This window comes from Petaurus breviceps, unplaced genomic scaffold (genome assembly GCF_028583685.1).
Source record: "Petaurus breviceps papuanus isolate PSGF00001 unplaced genomic scaffold, PetGlider_PUasm1.0 688, whole genome shotgun sequence".
Classification (NCBI taxonomy): Eukaryota; Metazoa; Chordata; class Mammalia; order Diprotodontia; family Petauridae; genus Petaurus; species Petaurus breviceps.
Genome location: NW_027186457.1, coordinates 17657339 through 17677996, shown reverse-complemented (window position 1 = coordinate 17677996; position 20658 = coordinate 17657339). Strand labels below are relative to the sequence as shown.

At 38.8% G+C, this 20658-nt stretch overlaps 1 protein-coding gene and 1 long non-coding RNA gene across 4 annotated transcripts in view; one reads left to right on the top strand and one right to left on the bottom strand.

Annotated features, from left to right (window-relative positions):
• Positions 1–16996: 16996 nt before the first annotated feature.
• On the bottom strand, positions 16997–18277 carry LOC138174395 (uncharacterized). Of its 2 annotated transcripts, none has more exons than XR_011171700.1 (3): positions 17916–18277; positions 17566–17601; positions 16997–17175 (listed from the first exon to the last, which is right to left on the bottom strand). It is a non-coding gene; the product is annotated as an uncharacterized lncRNA (long non-coding RNA). The 2 variants fall into 2 exon arrangements; XR_011171701.1 differs by having other exon boundaries at positions 17566–17652; positions 17916–17955.
• PLOD2 (procollagen-lysine,2-oxoglutarate 5-dioxygenase 2) overlaps positions 18277–20658 on the top strand; it is a 110476-nt gene continuing 108094 nt past the window's right edge. For both annotated transcript variants that reach the window (XM_069104705.1, XM_069104704.1), the window contains exon 1: positions 18277–18576. In XM_069104705.1, coding sequence (XP_068960806.1) covers positions 18468–18576 — 109 coding nt within the window. In that variant the 5' untranslated portion in view covers positions 18277–18467. The remainder of the gene's footprint in view (positions 18577–20658) is intronic.

Below are 20658 nucleotides of genomic sequence, written 5' to 3'. Positions count from 1 at the left end.
TCAACATATCCCAAACTGGATTCATCTTTTTCTCTCCCCAAACTACCCTTTCCTAACTTCCCTGTTACTGTGGAGTACACCGCTATCCTCCCATTCACTGGGTCCTCACCTTAGGTGTCCCTCCTGACTCCTTACTGTCATTCATACCCCATATCCACTTTCAGTTGCTATTTCCACTTTCTCAACTTCTTTTATGCCCCTTCATTCCTCTGGCACTCTCACCATCCTTGTGTAGACCTCATCTCATGCCTGGACTATTTCAGGTTGGTCTTCCTTCCTCAAGTCTCTCCCCATTCCACTCCATCCTCCACTTAGCTATTAAACTCTGACCATTTCCTCCTCTCTCCCCACTCAACAAACTCCAGGATCAAATATAAGATCCTCTGTTTGGCATTTAGAGCTCTCTACAACCTGATCCCTTCCTTCTTTTCTAGTCTTCTTATACCTTAAACTCTATGTATTTGTTCTCTTGCTGTTTCTGTCACAAGACACTGCATTTCCCAACTCCAGGCATTTTCATTTACTGTTTCCCATGACTCAAACTCTCTTCCTCCTCATTTCCCTTCCTAGCCTCCCTGGCTGCCTTCAATTCCCAACTAAAATCCCACCTTCTAGAGGAAGTCTTTCCATATCCCCTTAAAGACAATGCATTCCTTCTGCTGATTAACTTTAATTTATTTCAACCATGTAGCTATAATTAGTATACCTCAATTTTATCCTATATATATAGTATTTATATATATAATTATATATATATAATTAGTATACCTCAAATTTATCCTATATATATATATATATATATTTTGTTTGTACCACCTACTCCATGAAGCCTTTTCTGATTAGTCTAGTTAAAAAAGAATTTCTTCTTCCAAATTCCCCTAAACCTTTTTTTTCTAAACCTCTAATTAGAGTTTTAGATGCTCTACATGCATCATTCTTATTTTTGTGTGTTTTCTGTCCTACTCCTCAGACTGTAAAATTCTTTTTGGACAGCATCCATACTATTTTATGTCTGTATCTCCTGTGCCAAAGTCAGTGCCTTCCCTGGAGTTAATAGACAGTGCTTCCTCAATTCTACCTCTCAGAAGTTTTATCTTGTATCTCTATTTATCTTGAATAACACATCCTTTGTAAACCCATCATTGGTCTACTCAGTTATTAATTCCCTTTCTTTCCTCATTGCCTCTTACTTTTAAAAATCTGGGTACAGGTATTCTCCTTTCACCTAAGAAAGATGTAAGGCCCTGGTGGAGAGGAAATGTTTGGTTCTTGTCTTTGTAACCCAATACCTAGTGTGATGCCGAGGCTCATAATAAGGTCTTGATAAGTATTTCTTAAATTATTATTTATTGTGTTGAAGAGATACACCTCTCTCTCTCTCTCTCTCTCTCTCTCTCTCTCTCTCTCTCTTTCCCTCTCTCTCCCTCTGTTTTAGAGTTCTTATAAGAGAGCTATGTACTAATTATTTCAATACTTCAAGAATCTATAATTTTGGCAGTCTGGGTGGTTTCTTCAGCAAAACAGATAACAACCCCTCTATAATTTAGTAGATGGTTATTTAAGAGTTTCCAAAGTTGAAAAATTCAGCATTCTGAAGCTATCCCAGAGTTGAGTGTCTCCTAATTTAGGTAGTTTGATCCTTCCACCCCAGCAAATCTGTCACCAGGACCATCATGTTATGGGTCCTTCCAATTTGTCTAGACCTATCAGAACTTTCATTCTACTGACACATATTTCGGGACATACAAATACCTTGTAACATTTCAAAAATGCCATAATAAGGTTTTGGAGTAGGACTATAGTACAGGAAGTTATAGCCTGAAATTTAAAAATCAACCTATTCACTATTTGACATTGTAGATGAATTAGAGTGGAACCTTGCTAAGGAATGAAATATGATAGGAGAATTATCCTGTACCCCAACATGGGGTTTGGCCATTGAGCTGAGCAGATGATAAGCCTATCATCTTCTGCCTTGTTTAGATCACAGCCAATATATTGTATTCATTTGTGAGTGCTACATTTTAGACTTTGACGTGCTGGGGATAATCCAGAGAGGATCCTTGGACGAGGAGATGGGATAGACCTCAAGTTCATAACCAATGATGATCAGTTAAAGGGCCATAGAGATGTAGGGTATAGAGAAAATTAGATTTGGTGAGAGATATGAAAACTGTTTTCAAGTAGTTGGAAGGCTGGCACTTGGAAGAGGGATTCTTGTTGCTTTGTTTGATTCAAAGAGCAGAGTTAGGGAAAAATGGGTAGCAATTAAAAAAGGGCAAATTTATTTTGTCATAAAGAAAAATTTCTTAATAACTAGAGCTGATGAAAAGTGAAATGAGTTATTCCAAAAGACAGTGGGTTCTCCCTTATTTGGAGGTTTCCAAAAAGAGGCTGCATGGCATATGTGAGTGATGGATACTTGGGTACAGGTATGTATTGGGTTGGGTGACCTCAGAGGTCCTTTTCACAATGAGATTGTGAGAAATGCTAAATCATATTATAAGGAATTAGTCTCACATCAACCCTTAGGGTAGTTTTATGTAATTTCATTGTATAACAACTAAAGGCCTCAATTTATGCATCTTAAACATTAAAAGGGAAGAATGAACACTGTCCAAGTTTTGAGCCATATAAACAAGTTATCTTCCCATGAATTTATAGATAATTCATATAGTTTGTTGACAGATATAACAAGCACACATTGATTCTAAACACTTAAAACACAATTCTCTTTATTCCTCCAGTGAAAATTGTGTAGAGATGAGTATTGAGTTTTTCTAATAACTTCCTCAAATGTTTCTATTTCCATGATATTCTTCCAGTCTACTCCTATCTTTTGACTTTACTTATCTCATGAAAACAAGGAAGTTATTGTATTGTGAGCAAACTACCTTGATCTCTCAGAGGGACATATACCAGTATAGTAGAAGGCCTCTTTTCAACACATCAGAATTCCATCAATAGCTTTCATGCCTATCTACTCCAAGGAAAATTTTACAAGGAGTCACTAATCCAGGCCACTGCCCTCAGAAATGTATTCAGGCATCATAGAGGATTTGATCTTTAATAATAAGCATTTAAGATTAAAATATGGACTTGAGAAGCTTGTAAAGAAAGAACAGCAAGGGCATATGGTCTACTCACAGTATCAAACCAGATGAGATCTCTTAAATCTTTCTACATATTTGCTAACTAATGAATGAATCCTAAAAGGCATAATTGACAATTCTGAACTGTGGGAATTTAAAAAAGACAAATGACTTGTTAAGAACTATATAAATGTGTACAATTATTTTGCATCTCATTTGTAGAATACTTATGTTCCTAAGAAATTCTCTGAAGAATCAATCTATATCAAATCCTTTTTGCCTATTGACGCTCGTTATAAAAATCAAAGCTACATTCCTCCAGAGAATATGGTCACCAAGATGTAATGAAAACCAAACTTTGAAATCCAGAGTGTTTTTAATCACATGCTCAAAGAAAGCATGCTGATTTTCTGATAAAGTAATAATATTCAATTTAAGAAGACTGAAACTAGAAAGCTTTAAAAATATTATTTGTCACAACTCAAGAGTGTAAAGGAAAACAACAGCTTAACTGAACAGACGAAATTGGGTTGAAAAGTTCTTAGCTTCCACCAAGCTCTGCTCCTGAGATACTGCTGTGTGGTAATACTTTCCAGTCCTTCCTGCAAGGTGCTGTTTTATTGTTTGTTTATTTTGGGGTTTTATTAAACACATAGGTAGAGCTGAACTAAAAAAAGAGAAGATATTGGAGAAAAAGCAGAGATAATTAAAAACAAAGTAGCATGATACATAAAGAAGGAAGCAAAATCACGATGAGACAAAGGTAAAGGGATTTTCTATACAATGAGCTATACATGTGCAGCTCATTATACTGAGAGGCTGATTTAGCATCTCTTGGGATCTCCTATCATGGCCCCCAGTTATCTACTTCCTGGATCCTTATATTTAAGATATAATAATTTATCTCCATCAGCAAGTCATGTTCCCCATTTCCTTTGAACTTCCTTCAGTTAAGTTAGAATGAAATAATTTACATCATAGCAATTTAAAGGACAATTACATATGACAGTCAGTAAGGGAAACAACACAGGGAAAAATTTTTTTTCTAATTTGCCATTTACCAAAATTATCACTTCCTGAGATTCTAGGACCTGAAGGTCTCAAGTCCACTTATCCCTCTTTCTTATGATGTTTTTAATGGCATGTTGTAAGATATAAAATATTAAAGTGGTATAACAGAATTACCAATTGAATACTTACAGAAGTCCCAAGGCCTAGAGAAAGATGTTACTTCTTGCCCCACAAACACCGCCGTCTCAATGCCTTCTATCGTCATTTCTACTAGAAGCACTGAATTCACCAGAAGTTAGTCATGTCCCACCTCCTCTTCTCCCTGGCATTTTCTTCTCTTTCATTAACCCTCTCCAGAGGGTTCATTGCCAGTGCTTTGACACTTCCTCCAATGGGTAATCACATATTACCCATTGGCTGGTGAGGTTTCTATATAGTGAAATCCAGCATAATCTTTTAGGGAATGTAGTTAAGTGGTATAGTGGGTAAATTGGGAGAGGCCTGTAGCAGCAAGCACCCCAAGCATCCTCAGGGTTTGCTGCCAACACAGGTTCTTGGATCTGCTTTGATAAAGGAAAGCAACTCAAAATGGGTTAACAAGCTTACTTTAATCAGTCAGACATATATCGTTTACCTTGTTCAAGGGAAAAGGTCAGCACCCCGAACTTCAAAGCATACAGGCAGAATTATCAAGACAGAAACAGATCTAGTAGACAGATTTCAAACTGTCCAACCATTACATCCATACCCAGTCAACATCTGTGTTTCAACATCTGGGTTTTTTCAAAGCCGGGGGGCTCAGGACAACGACTTCCCAGAATCCATATCAAATCACAGAACCCTTCTCAAAGTGAGCCCCAAAACAAAGCTACACATCAGGGCTTATATAGCCTTCTCCTGGCTCAGAGAATGTAACAACCTTATTGACTCACTGGCCAATCAAGAAGTATCTACTGAAAAACAAGCCTCCCACCCCAGGCTCCAGGTGCACTTTAGCCAATGGGCAGGGAAGATCTTCAAATTTACATTTCCATTACAAGGCCTTGAATCAGGAAAGCTCATCTACTTGTGTTCAAATCTGACCTCCGACACTTATTAAGTATGTGACCCTGGGTAAGTCACTTAACCCTGCTTGCCTAGGTTCCTCATCTCTAAAATAAACTGGAGAAAGAAATGGCAACCAATTCCAGTATCTGTGCCAAAATCCCAAATGTCATGAAAAGTTGGACATGACTGAAAAATGACGCAACAGTATTCCCAAAGGACATGATTTCTTTATTCTGGCCATTTGGAATTTGCTAGAAAACAGAACTGGGAAGCAAATGTTTCCATTCACAGATAAGTATGGGTAGATTAATAACTACTTAACTTCAACATGGTATTGTCAACAGTGCTAACCTGATGTTTTTCTTATGAGATGTTTTTATTAATGAGACAATTTAAGAATGTGTTTTAAAGAAATGTTTTCCTGGGGAAGGGGACTGGGTAAAAACAAGAGAGACACTCAACCTTTATAAATATTTTAGAAAGGGTCAAAAACTGAAACCCATCACTTTTTGGACAACCAAAATTTCACCCAGTTCCTAAGCAGTAGTCTTGTTAACAGAAACATTTGCCAAAAAAACAATTTACCGTTCTAACTATAATAAAACAAGCACTTGATTAAAACCAGAATTTCTACTTAGGAAATGTTTGCCTGGGAATAAACTGTTTGTCATGGAAGAAAATGAATACTCAGTTACTAAGATAAACACACTGACGATAATGTGGACTTATAAACCCCTATTTCAATTATTGGTAGCCCCTATACCCATATTTCTGTATGTGGTAGAAATGAGATTGTGTTAAATGTGAAAATGAAATTTTCTCTTTATTATTATTAATCCCAACTGGGTACTAGCTGGACAAATAGGAGAAATCTCATATCGCCTCTCCAGTTCACTCACCACCCAGATCTAAAGAGACTAACAGGAGGTGATGCTATGATCAGGCCTTTTCCCCTAAATCTTCCCATCAGTATCCCTTTCTCCTTTACCCTTGCTGACTATATGGTGGCATCTCCACTCCTACCTCCTTATTCCACTCTGACCCTCGGATCCACTATCTTCTTCTCAACATCTCAATGGTCATAGTTGGTACTGAAATGTGACCACACGTTCTGAATGGAGAGTCAGCAACTATAATCTTAATGGTAATATGGAAGACCACTGAGACTTACCATCTTCCTGTAGATGGTAAACTCTTATATGAGCCAACTAATCAATAAGTATTTATTGGTTAGGCACTTACTATGTGCCAGACACTATTAAGAAGCTTTGGAGATACAAAGAAAGGGAAGAAAAATTTCTAATTTTGAGTAGCTCACAGTCTAATAAGATAATCAAATGTATTGTTTACACACATATGTGTCTGTGTGCATATGTGTGTGAGAGAAAGAGAGGAGGAGAAAGAGGAGGAGGAGGAGGAGGAGAGAGAGAAGATGGAGGGTCATCTCAGAAGGGAAGGCACTAATAGGTGTCATGACTAGAAAAGGATTCATACAGAAAGTTGGAACTGAGCTGAATTTTGACAGAAACAAGGGAAAGTAGGAGGCAAAAGTAAGGAAGGAGGGAACAGCCAGTTCAAAGGCTGAGAGAGAAAAGATAGAATATCATGTCATAGTCCCCAATTAAACTTTGAGATTCTGGAGAGAAGGAACTATTTTACACTTCTATTTGCATCCCCAGGAATGAGAACAGAGATTGGCACTTAGCAAGTGCTTAATAAATCTTTTTTTTATTCATTTGTTCATTTATTGAAAGAAAGAAATAAATGATGAAAGATATAATGAAATATATGAAAATAATGAAAGAAATAAAATTATACTGACATATTTATAGAATAATTTCTCCCAAGAAAGTCAGTTTTTTTTCTAATGTACTGTGGCTTCATAGTGTGCAAACTGAAGCATTATCTGAGCTTCTTATTGCCTCTTCCCCTTTACCCTGGTATAAAAGATTTACTCTAGAATTGATGATGCTTACCTATACGATGTAGAAAAGGTCCTCATGGTCCCCACTGATGAAGACTTTTCACTGGCATGGATGGCATTAACAGTTCCTTGCCTTGTTCAGCACTAATTCAGTACTGATGATTGATTCCTAGTCAGTTCATACACTTGGGTTATCTCCTTAGACGTGGCCTCTTTTTGTTATTGTTGAGTTGTTTCAGTTTTGTCTGACTGTTTCTGACCCCATTTGGGGTTTTCTTGGCAAAGATACTGGAGCGGTTTGCCATTTCCTTCTCCAACTCATTTGACAGATGAGGAAACTGAGGCAAACAAGGTGACTTGCCTAGGGTCTGAGGCCGGATTTGAACTAATGAAGAAGAATCTTCTGGGCTCCAGGTCTGGAACTCTGTACACTATGGTGCCACCTGGCTGCCACTTTCTAATCTTAAGAACTAGGAATGACAAATGAACTGTTTGGCGTCTTGAAAGCAAATGACGGTAAATCTGGTTGTAAATAAATCTGTGATGTCAACTAAATATATATTCCATTTCTTAACAATTTTCAGATTATTTTTCTTTTGATGATATTCTGATATTTCAATAAATTTGTGATCATATTGGTATGGCTAACCCTTTAATATTAAAGATCATGACCCATCTTTGCATGTTCATCCCATGCAGCTCTCCTCTATAGCCCCCAACATATCTTTCATTGAACATTCACCCTAAGGGCCTACCTTGTATCTTCCACCTTAAATGGATGTTAATGCAACACAAAGGTATCTAATGATAATTCCTCCTTTTTACTATATAACTATCTGATTTTAAGATCTATCTATCTATCTATCTATCTATCTATCTATCTATCTATCTATCTAATCTATCTATGTATCTATCACAGAGCAAGGTACATATATCTATATCTGGGTCTGGAAGAGTGAGTACCTGGTGAGAGGGAATCTTGTTCCATGGAATCATGAAGTTGAAACCAAGCAGAGATGCACATGACAAGTGGAGTGTATGAGTGTATATGTGTGCATATCTATATCTATATCTATATATAGATATGTACACACACAGAGACCATATAGTTATTTGATGATTTTCTTTATTATTTACTATAATATCTTCTACATAGCAGGTGCTGAGTAAATGTAAATGAATGACTCAGTGCTAGATTTAAGTAAATCAGAATTTAGATTCTTTGGATGATTGATTTTCAACTGTTTAGCTATAAGAGAGTTTTCTAATTTTAATTCAGTCAAGACAATCAGCTTATTGAGTAACTAAGAGAATACTCTTATGAACTAAAAGTTCATGTCCAAGAATATCTAAAGGCTTGGTTCTTATGAACTCAACTTTTAAGTTCACGACAACAACAAAAATGGGATCTTCTAGAGATTACTTGATTACAACAGATCCCACCAGGATCTTCTGTTATTACACACTATAAGTTTTTGATACCCCTCCCCCCAATACCATTCTTACTGTCAGTTCAAACTGGAGTTAATTATCTGTAAAAGATGAATTGGGTTTGTACATTAAAGATTAGGAAAGAACACTGAAGTTGGTATGCTAGCTAGCAAACTTCGAAGTATCAATTAAGATAAATTTCCTGATTGAAGTTGAAACATAAAATTAAAAGGGCGTTAACTAAAATAACTGTCTTCTCTCTGTGTCTTCCAGAACATAGTTATCATAATGTCAGTGTGCCCTTTCACGAAATGAGATGTCTGGCAGATGACTGAGCAAATGTCTCAGCTGGAATAATAGTAAAAGACTCCAAAGCCCACAGTGAGAAACTGTATTATGCTAATCTTGCTCATCCTTGAAAAGTATTTGAGAAATATTTCTGCATGTATTGTTTTGCTCAGCATTATATGGAAACAGTTACATTGAGAAAGACCCTATTTGCTAGAAGATTAAAAACTGAAGCCATACTGATGTGAACTGACAGAAAGCTTTAAGCAGTGGTTTTTGGTGCATGGGGCAAGGGGCATTAAACTAACTTTTAAACTAACAGTGAGGGTGGGGGAAAACTATGTCTATATATATATAGACATAGAGATATTACACAATACATATACATAATACATACATATGTATATTCCATCCATGAGGGGAAAAATTGGGCAGAGATGAGCTTGGGAGAAGCTCAGAGAGGGGCACTGTTCTGAGGTGGGCAATAGAGATCAATGACGTGTCAACTGACAGATTCCTAGTTTAATACTTTGCTAACTAGTTTTATACTGCAGAACTGAAAATACTGTCAAAATAGCAGCATTTAAAATTGTACAATCTATAAAATTTTGTCCCTTGTAAATTTCATTACACTGGAAAAAAGCTCCAATTCAACCCCAGTTCTGGCTCTAGACCCACACATGTAAAAGAGAAAAACAAACAAACAAACAAATAAATGAATAATGAATGAATGAATGAATGAATACTAGAATATAGATGTAAAGCCTGTATGCTATACCCAATATATGTGTATTGCAGTAATGATCACAGTGGTAAATGAAGAAGTGGGAAGAGAACTCAGGAGTGCAGGCTCCAGATTTTCATGATTATACTATGTAGGGCGCATCATAGTTGTCACTTCAGTTTCAATGAAGTATTTCTGTTAAAGCAATGTGTTATAACATAGATAAATTATTAGATGTGGAGTCATGATGACCTCGGTTAAAATTCTACCTCAGAAATTATTTTTGTGACTGGCCCAGTCATTTAGCCTCAATGAATCTCATCTGTACAGATGTGTTCACTTTGTAAAATGTGGGGGTTAAACTAGATGAACTTTAAAAGTCTGTTCTAGCTCTACATTTATAATCTGGAGGTAGGGTGGGGACAAAATTCATCATCATTATTATCTCATTAGAGTACCAATGCATGATGGTAAAATATGTAATATTATGAAATTTTGGAAAGAATGAATGGAAAAGACCACAAATGCATGCTCATACTGCTGAATCTACAGAATGAATCATTCCCTAGGCAGCATAGTCCTTTCACTTTGCCATGTCATAGACCAAGTATAAGAAAAAGAGTTTCATTTGTTTTGACCTATGGGTCTGTCTGAATTCTGGAAACATTTTCTGTCATTCTGGTGATGTCTAGCTTTAAAGGGTAATGTCTAGCAATAATAAAGAATTACGATCTGACATTACTGAGAGGGATGGCTTGGTCAAATACAACTAGGTCCTAATAGTTTGGTATAATAAATCCCCTAAAGTGGGAATTAGAATTCACATTGTTCAAAGTTATAATTATGTAAAACAAGGTCATTGATTCTAGCTCAATAGGAATTTTCAGTGACAATTCAAATAATGCCATTTCCTTAGAGATTCATTATTCGCACTAATTGGGACCTAGTTGTACCCTTTCTGAATTTTAGATGATATGCATTTAAGACAGAAAATTTTTGAAGAGAAAACTATTTGCATATTGAGGGTCAGATGATGTGCATTACCAAATCCTAGCTCTGCTAATGAGTACTTTTATTATTCCCAGAAAAGGATTTGATTTTTCTCTGACTCAGTTTGCTCCTCTGAAAAACAAAAGAGTGATATCAGGCGACATCCAAGATTCTAGACTTCCTGGGTCCTGTTTAAGCCCAGTGTCTAGCTAGGTATTGCTTGGCTGAGGTCACAGGGGCTGGTGACCTATCCTTGACCTTCCATTGCAATTTGGTCAGTGTTTCCATCTGGTGAGGTCAGACCTCTCAATAGTTCTCACAGGCACTACCTTTTATCAACACCCCTTCCCCTCATTCCAGGGACAATTATCCTTTACCCTCTTGTTTCAGACTTCCCCAAAATATGGGGAAGAGGAAGTCAAAGAAATGCCCAATGAATTCTCTGAATCAGGTATAGGATGGGTCATGTGATAAATGGAATCATTAACCAAATGACTTAAACAGAACTCAGAAAGTCAACTGGTAACCTGATTATACTCTGCTGGGGCATGAGGGATGTCTGACTATAAATTTTATCAGACACAATGGTTTGGTAATGCTTCTAATCCATCATTTCACATTTCATATCTACTGAGTATGGTCCAGTCAAGTGCCAAACATGAGCAGACCCTGCCTCTATCTCAAAGCTCAATCTTCATGTAGAGCTTATATTAGATTGCACACTGTCTTGGGGTGGGGGAAAAGGAGGGAGGGGGAAAAAATTTGGAACTCAAAATTTCATGGAAGTAAATGCTGAAAACTAAAAATAAATCAATATTTTTTTTAAAGGAAAAACCAACCTGCTGCTACTGCAATCACAAACTGACCAATCCACTTGACAATGAACTTGCTGCCTCAATAGGCTTCCAGGTCCTCAAGACTTTCTGAAACTTACATGGTCTTCTGGTCTTGTCCATCTTGAGGTTGCTGCCCAGTCACATGGTTCAGTAAGAAAACAGTAGAAAAAAAGAAGTAAGCCCATACCAGGCATAAGGTTGCCTGGGTAGAGCATGTTCTCAGGACATTGTATGACTGTATGGGGTTAGAGAGAGGCTAAGGCTTCCACCATTCTCTCCACCCTCCCTCCCCCAAAAGTCTGAGAATAGTTTAGTCACTATGATCCAAAAAAGAAAAGCAGCCATATGATTCTTGGCTTAGAAGCCCATGGGGGACTCAAACCAGCATTGAGTCATACTTAGCTGGAAGCAAGCACTCTCAAGTTTCACTATGGTCACCAGAAATGGGGACTGAGTATGCTCCCAAAAGGGGTGGGTAAAAGCACCCAATTCAATTTGAGCTCCGTTAGGTTTCATTTAACCCCTGGAATCTTTCGTTTTCTCTACATGTATCTTGTAATATACAATACAATTTCTATCCCTTAACCATGCCAGCATTGCTTCTAAAAATTGTAATGGGAATACCAAAATGATAAATTATGTGATCACTGGATAACCTTCCTTTAAACTCACTTTAACAAATTAAGGATTTTCTGGCCCTTCTTTGGCTATGATTAGGGAAATCAGAAGAAATACTATTTTTTTTTTAAGCAATTGGGGTTAAGTAACTTGCTCAATGTTACACGGCCAGTTATTTCTGGGTGTGGTGCTAAAGTATCTGAGCCCAGACTCAATCCTCAGGCCATCCTGACACTGGAGCCAGTGCTCTTACTTGCTGAGCCACCTGGCCACCCCAAGAAATACTATTCTTAAGAGATAGCCCCTATTACCTGAGAAAATAAGATCTTTTTCTTTAAGATTATAAAATCTTTTTTCTTTTGCTAAATAATTAACTTTGTTTAAAAATCCTTGCTTTTTATAAAAACTGCTAGTACTTTAAAAAAGGCAGTTTGCTCAGTCATCAATCTAGCTTTAACTTGAAGGATTTAATTGAAATCAGCTGGGCCAGTGTCCTCATCTATACACATATCTCCTATAAAAATGGCAGCTCAGAGGCTACATGTTTAATCTCTTCCTAGAAGTAGAGAGAAGACTCATCCAGGGATCTGTAAATAGACAAGTCTGATTAAAAATGAAGAACCATGGAAGGATATTCTTTAAAATTGTTTATGTCAAGAACAGAATGTCAGGAAGGGCTGAAAACAGGGTTGTACTGGCAGATTTTTAATACTTTGTTTAAAGGATGCATTTTTAGTTTAATTTTCAGTTTTAATATCCTCTCTATCACTTTATCAAGTCTAGGCAATCAGTAAAACAATAACTGAATCCCTCATTCAGAGTGTTTGCTGATTTTGGAGGTATAAATAGTCACACAAAAAATTTACAATCCACTAATTGTTCTAGCTGACTTCAGCACACCCTTAACTGAAAAAGGATCTCAGCGGTCATCTAACTGAATCCTCATGTGCAAAGACAATATAATTAGTATTGTTTTGTGAGTTTATGCATAGATGAGAAGATCAGATGGGATACACATGAGGGAAAAACCACGTACAGTATTAGGCATTGTATGATAAATGCTATGAAAGGTGTCACAATAATGCTTACATTTGCATAATCACAGTTGTATCTCATCTACCTAATGTAGTGAATAGATAGACCTACAATGCTTACCTCACAGGGTTATTGTGAGGATCAAATGGATTTAGGCATATAAAGAATGTTGTCAACTACATACATATTAGTAAATTATCATTATTATAGCAATTATTAACCCCAGTGCTATGTATGTAATAAAAGAAATAAACTCTAGTGTTTCCCTATTAACTCCAGGATCAAATAGAAAATCCTATTTAGCTTTTAAAGTCCATTATGACCTGATATTTTCCTACCTTTCAAGATTTTCTTAAACCTTTATCCCCTTCAATTACCCTTCAGTCCTGTGGCCTGGGTCTCCTTAATGTTGTTCAGACAAGACATGTTATTGCCTAATTCCTGGATTCTTTACTGGCTGTTCTCAATGACTGGCATTTTCTCCCTCCTCATCTCTTCCTCTTGGCTTCCTTCAGATCTCAGTCTCACTTTCTGCAAGTTCCATTTCCCCTGTCCTCCTTAATATTAATGCCTTTCTCCCCCTGAGACTATCCCCAATTTATCCTGGACATATCTTGTTTGTACATATTTATATATACATGTACATACATTCTATGTACAGACTTCTAATTTGTACATAGCATGTCATCTCTCCCATAAGACTGTGAGCTTAAGAGGGAGTTTTTTTTGTTGTTGTTGTTTTTGGCTTTCTCTGTATTTCTAGGGCTTAGCACACTGCTTGCAAGGAATAAGTGCATAATAAATGCACGTCAACTTGACTTGATCTCAGTGTCCTTTTGGTACATTTAACTTAACAAAACTTTTATCCCTTTCACTTCTCAGGGTCTCCCGTAATGTTTCCCTATTTCGGTTAATGCTATGACCAATCTCCTAATCACCTAAAACCCATTCCTCCAAGTCATTTATGACGTTTCCCATACCCATTCACCGTCCATCTCTCATTCCACTTGATCCCCCTTTCCAAATGTCTTTTCCATCTGTCTCTTCTGCAAATACCCTCATCAGGCCCTATTACCTCATGCTTGAACTATTGCACTAACCTCAATCCAGCCTACACACCACTGAGAGATAAATCTTCCTGAAGAACTCTTTTGATCCTGCCACTTCTTTGCTCAATTTTTTTTAATAGTTCCACATTGGCCTACAGGATGAAATCCAAACTCTTCAACCTCAAGCCTCTATACAGCCTGGCCCCAATTTTTCTTTCCAGTTTTATCTACTAAAAATCTTACATGAAAGAGCTACTCTGTTGCTTACTTACCTTAAATTACACCTTGAATTTTTCTAACTCTATGACTCCCTTTCTCCCAGGCTATCATGGTTTCCCTTTTCCTCTATTGTAATCAGATTTTACTTCAAGGCCCAGATAGAACCAAAGTTGTCTGGGAAAAGTTGTTTAAATATTTCATTCAAAAGTATCCATCCTCTTCTGAAATACTAGAGAAAGAGGAAGGCATGGAGTTAGAAAAGCATTCTGGATCATGAACTAGAAGGCTGAGTTCTATTTATGATTCCTCCTTTTATTGGTGATGTGACAAGTTTGTTCATCTGTAAAGTGTGGAAAATAATTAAGTCCTGTCTGCCTCACAAGGCTGTGAAGATCAAAAGTTACACTATGCTATACAAGTATAAAGCATTATGTATTTATTCATCAAACATTTGTTAAAGGTCTACTGCAGGAGACAGAGGGTGTAACATTGTCAGCCTTGTGCTTTAGGAAGATCAGCTTCATAGCTGAGTGGAAAGCAGGAAGACCCAGCAGCAGGTTGCTGCAATAGTTCGAGTCTGATGAGGGTGATAAGGGCCTGAACCCAGATTGGAAGGAGTGTGAAGGGAGACAAGGGGATATATGCAAAAAAATGTCATGAGGACAGACTACCCAGTAGGCAGTCATAGGTAGAGGGCTCTCCAAGGGAATATTTTACTTTTAAATGGAGGTTGAATGAAGCCTTTTTGAGAAAGCTGACTAGCTCTTTAGAAAACTCTAAAGAATAAGATGATTAGAACATTCCTGACATTGTAGTTATTAACACAGAAATGAATAGAAAAGAAAAAAATAAATAAAACAGTGATCATTTGGAATTCTCCAAGGAATTGGGAATTAAAAAAACCAAACAGAGCAGGCAGCTGTGAATGTCATACAGTGGGATATACATGGCACTGGGTCAAGGCTGACCAGGAGATCGGGACTAGAAATCTAGCTTCCAAGAAAGGTCATGGGAGCATAGGATATAGATACAGGGCTTATAAACTTTGCCTCATGGATATCTTTGGTAATCAATGAAGTTTATGGGATTTCTTCTCAGAATGATATATTTAAATGCATAAAATAAAATGCCTAGCATCACAAAGGAAACTAAGTATACTTGAAGTGCCCACTAGAAACTATACACTAAAGCCCCCTGCTAGAAGGGGACCCCTACCAGGTTCTCTGGAAACCACCTAATAGGCTGTAATAGTGAGGGAATATTTCACCTGTGTTGCTAGAAACATACCCCAGATACAAGTCTGTTCTTGTTAGGTACCCAAGACTTTACTAGAAATGGTACCCCCCCCCCCAACCACATTTTGTTGTTAGCAACATATTACACTATAAAAATGTATCTTTCAGGAGACTGGAGGCTGCCTTCCCTACTGGGGGGGAGGCAGTTATCAGCTGCTTAATAAACACTCCTATCAAATTATAATTGACTTTGCTGTCCTGTTTCTCGGTTGTCCACTTCATACTGAAATACATTTATCAAAATATTTATAAATTTAAAAAACCCTCAAAATTAAAAAAAATGTTAAAAATGTCTTTACATGTACTGGGGGGAAATAAAATATTATTGAAAAGATGAAAAAAAAACTTTTCATGGAACCCAATTTAAACATACCTGGTTTGGAGATTGGTAAGAGATGGTCTGGTCTAGCTCTATATGGATCTATCACCTGATTTTTTAGATGAGGCCCAGAGACTTAAAGTGTCATGCTCCAAATCAAATTTACCATAAACAGCAGAGTCAGTATTAGATTAAAACCCCACATCCTCAGACTCCAAACCCACAGTTCTTTGTATGTTATGCCAACTTACTTAGCAGATCCTACAGGTCTAAGCAGAGGAAGGCTAATGATGATAGTTTGCATTTATAAAGCTTTTTTTTTATTTTTAGAATGTCGTCTTCACAACTACCCTGTGAAAAAGGTATTGAAAAAAATAAAACACTCATTTTTCAAACGAGGTAATGATTTGTTCATGGACAAACTGAAAATGAAATAAATGGAGGACTAGAACCCAAAGCCAGGTGTTCTGACTTGAAGTCCAGGGAAGTCACTAAGGCAAGATGAAACAAGGAGGAATGGGTCCAGAAGTTAAGGGGCATGGAAAGTCAGCAAGAGCTGCACTCCTGAGCAGGGTGAAGTAATTCTGCTGACTGTCTAGCTGAGACATTCTTTCTTCAGCTTTTCCTTCTCCAGACTAAAGGACCATGATTTCTTTCTTTTTCTTCATAGGCTGTGTGTGTGTGTGTGTGTTCATTCCATAGACCCCAAGTTCCTTTCTCTTTTATATTTCTCTGAATCTTCTATATATTTTCCTTATCCCTTTTATGATACCTGAACCAGAGGCACCAACAGTTAACAATGATCATATCAGTAAAGGGATATTTTCTTATGTGAAGTTTTCCTCTCCCTTCTCAGTTTCTTAGTTATTAATAACATTTCAACTTAATACCTTTATTTTAGGCTCTGTTGATTTTTTTTTTTTTACTAAGATGTGAAAATAACCAGATTGTCTTTTTCTAAGCACTATATGTGTTTTCAACTAATTTCATGGACTGTATATATAACTTGTTCTTCTCTTGGAAAACTTCCATGTTTTACCTTTATAGAACATTCTATTGGCATATGCCCATGCTTATAAAATGTACCTTGGACCAGAAGAGAAAGTAGGCCAGAATAAGCTAAATGACAGGCAGTTCCAACTTTATTTAAACACGGAATATAACAAGAGGCACCACAAAAAGGAAGGACGGTTCCAGGTGTTTTTTTTTTTTCCTTTCAGAGAAATTTTCCACCCAGAACTGAAAAAGTTTAAGAGATTCCAGTGTTCCAAGTCTTCTGAATTTGTAAGCTTCCTTACTGAGGGCAGAAAGTGGGAAAGAAGAAACGTTCATGAGACAATAAAACTTTCATTTTATACGGATTTAAATACAAGTTAAATATTTCCTTTTATAGGGTGATGAAATGTTGCCCCCTGTATTATTGAGAACAGTTTATTTATTTTTTTTTTCTCAAAGCATGGGAACTATCTGGGTCCCAGTTCAGTGAAGGGTAGTAGGGTTAGGGACAGGAATGGAAACTTGTTGGCCAGTGAGCAAAACAGGCCCCAATTAGGAATTGAGAGGCTCTGAGTTCAGATGCTGACTTTGCTTGGGCAGGTTACTTCACCTCTCTGGGTCTCAGTTTTCTCATTTGTAAAAGAAGGGAGTTGGGTTATAAAAACAAAACAACCAACAAACAAACAGTTACCCTTTCAGATCCTCTGAATTCTGATCCAGTATGGGCCTGGTGAAGTGCAGAAAACTGAAAGTTGCCATCTGACCCACTCTCACCGAGCTAGAGAGAAGCCAGTCCCTACTTGCCCTCCGCTTCCCTCTCCCCCCACCCCTTTATTCACTCTCCCCAGGCTTCCCAGAGTTCGGGCAGATTTGCGTGCTCTGCTACACGTAGCTGCAGCCAGCTCTTTAAATAATGTCCGCGGTGAGCAAATACAACCCAGACACAGGGGAATGGAAAGTGAATGGGAGGGAGACGGACAGATGCCCCACACCCACCCACCCACCCACCAACCGTCCAGGCGCGCACCCGGAGAAACTTACACAGACTCTTCAGTGTCAGTCCTGCGGCCAATAGCCAGGAGGGAGGAGGTGGAAAGGGATGGGAAGAGGGAGGGGGAGGAGAAGGGAGGGGATGGACAGCCCAGGCTCTGACCCCTCCCACCCCCGCCCGGGAAAGTTATAAATTACCCTCCAGCAGTGAATCTGGAGGTTGGAAGTTAGTTTGCCGGTTGCACCCAGCTAGGCTGGGCGAGATATTTCTACCTTTTACGGACAGGACTGAGTCATCTGTCTCTACCTACCCGCCCCGTCCCCATATCCTTCACTACCCCATTTCTCCTCTCTGTTGCTGAACCGAAGGGTGGGCAACGCTTGGAACCCGCCTCTCGCACCCCACCCAGAGGCTGAGCAGCTGGACTTCAGCATCTGTCACACGGGCCGGCGGGCGGACCTGGGGGTGGGGTGGAGTGGGGGGACCTTGTCTCGCGAGAAGTACAGCAGAGTAGGGGAGTAGGGGGGCGTAGGAGAGCTCCCGGGCTGCTCCGGCTGCTCCTTGCAGACCCGAGCTGGACCTCTCTCTCCGGAGGGGTGAAGATGGCGAAAGACAAGCTCAAGCCCCCCATCCTCCTCTTGGCCCTCTCCTTACACCTTGTGAAGCCTTGCGCCGCTGCGGAAGACCAGAAGCTGTCCATCATCCCCACAGGTGAGTGCTCCCCACCTTCCAGGAGAGGTGGACCTCATGCACACGCCTCTCCAGCTCCCCCAGACTCGGGGTCTCCCGGGCTACTGCTGCAGGACTGTTTAGAAGGGACCACTCTTCTGGAGGTAGGTGGGATGGGCTTTACCACCCAGGTGATGTGTGCAGTTCTCTACTCTGGGGAAACCTGACCGACTCCAGATCTTGCAGCTGTAAGTGAAATACCCAAGTTGATGCCTAGCTTTGCCTGGAGGGTTCCATCTGAACCAAAGCTGGGAGGCTTTCATTCAGTCTTCTGTCCCCAGGACTCACATGCCTCTTCTGGTGCCTTCCTCCTCTGTCTCCTCTTTTTGCTTTCTTTTTTCATCCAGGGGTAATGTGCCCCCAAACCCCCTTTCTCCCCTTAAAGTACGAGCTTCGCCTTGCCCAGAGGACTTAAACTTGCGGATCAATGGGCTGATTGATGGTGACTTTCTTCCCCGCGCCCCATTCCTCCCCGCGCCCCAGGAAGCAGCCTGTAACACTTAGCTCTTGCCAAGAACAACCCTCACCACAGGGCTTGTTTTCTGTTAGGCTGCTTCGCTTCCCACCACCTAGCCGCCGCGGTTTAGCTCCAGGGGGACTCGGCTGGCTGGAGTAGACTCTCTACCCCTCCTTCCTCCCTCTGACCTTTATTTTATTTCCTTCTTCAAGGCTTGGATTGTAGCTTGCCTTCTTCTTCTCCCCTTTTCTCCCCCTCCCCCTCTCTCCTCCCTTTCTTCCCTCTCCCCCTCTTTCCCTCTCCCCCTCTCTCCCTCTCCCCCTTTTACCCTTCTCCCTCTGATTTTCTCCCTCTTTCCCTCCCCGGCCCCCCCTACTACTATCCTTGTTCACAGGAGCTGGCTTACAAGCGAAGAGTCCAGTCCAGTGCATGTAAAACAAAACTTTTTACGTTCATCTAGTTTAAAGGGAAGCGCCCAACACATGTTTGTCAAAACACGTCCTTTTGCCATTAGTTGGCGATGAGACGTCGGCGGAGTTCCCTGCCTTTTTCCCCCAGTTCCTTCGAACTCCAACTTTCAACTCTGATCCATTTCTGAAATTAGATCTCATTTTAAAATACTTCTCAGCTGCACTGATTTTTTTTTAAAATCTGGTAATACTTTCTGACCCACTCTTTTATGGAAGTTAATAAGGGCTCTTGTCTGCTGAAGCAGTCTTTAAACATGAGGAAGGAAATTGCAATTTCAGGGTTGGCTTTAGTGGGTAGTAGGTAATATTTGGGCTAATACATGTAGCATTCACTTTTTTGTTCATTTGCAAAAGATCCTGAAGACATGAATGAACTAAACTGTTCATTCTTCTACATTCCTGACCCACAGTGCCAGCTTTGTTTGCCCTGAGAGACTCTAGGTTTCCTCTGAGAGCTGCTTGGGTTAAAATACCCCTCCCTTACACCTCCCCCCCCCCCCACCTTTGGCAATTGTATATGGCAGTTTCTAGTTAGATTTCTGAACCTTTCGTGGCTCCCGTAAATCTAAATTGAGTTTCCATGTAAAAATGTATCAGTGTTAAACCTAAAAAGACTTACAGGTAAATAAATACCTTCAGAAGTTCAGATGCAGAATTTTTTACCAACTAGTTTGAAGAAGAATAAACTACTTTACAGAATCTCAAATTTACAACACATTCAAATTCTATTCAATACAACCAATTGTGTATTGTGTGTATTATCAACTTTTTATCTCTTTACCTGTATATACAGACATATATATGTATATGTAAATATTTGTAAATAAAGTTAGGTTGAATGTTAACTTCCAGATATAATGTTCTATGGTTTTATTACACACACAATACACATATCTATCTAGATATTATATATAAATATACATGCATATAGCCATATATGGAAAGTTCATATATACACATATCTATATCTCTGTGTATATATACACATAAACATATATGTGTATGTATGTGTATGTGTTTATATATATATATAGGTAGTGCATCCCTTTTCTGCAGTTTCTGAGTTCATGGGTACTGTCAACATTAATTACCTTTTCCTAATCTTATCCTCTTCTCTCCTTCCTCCCTCTCCCTTTC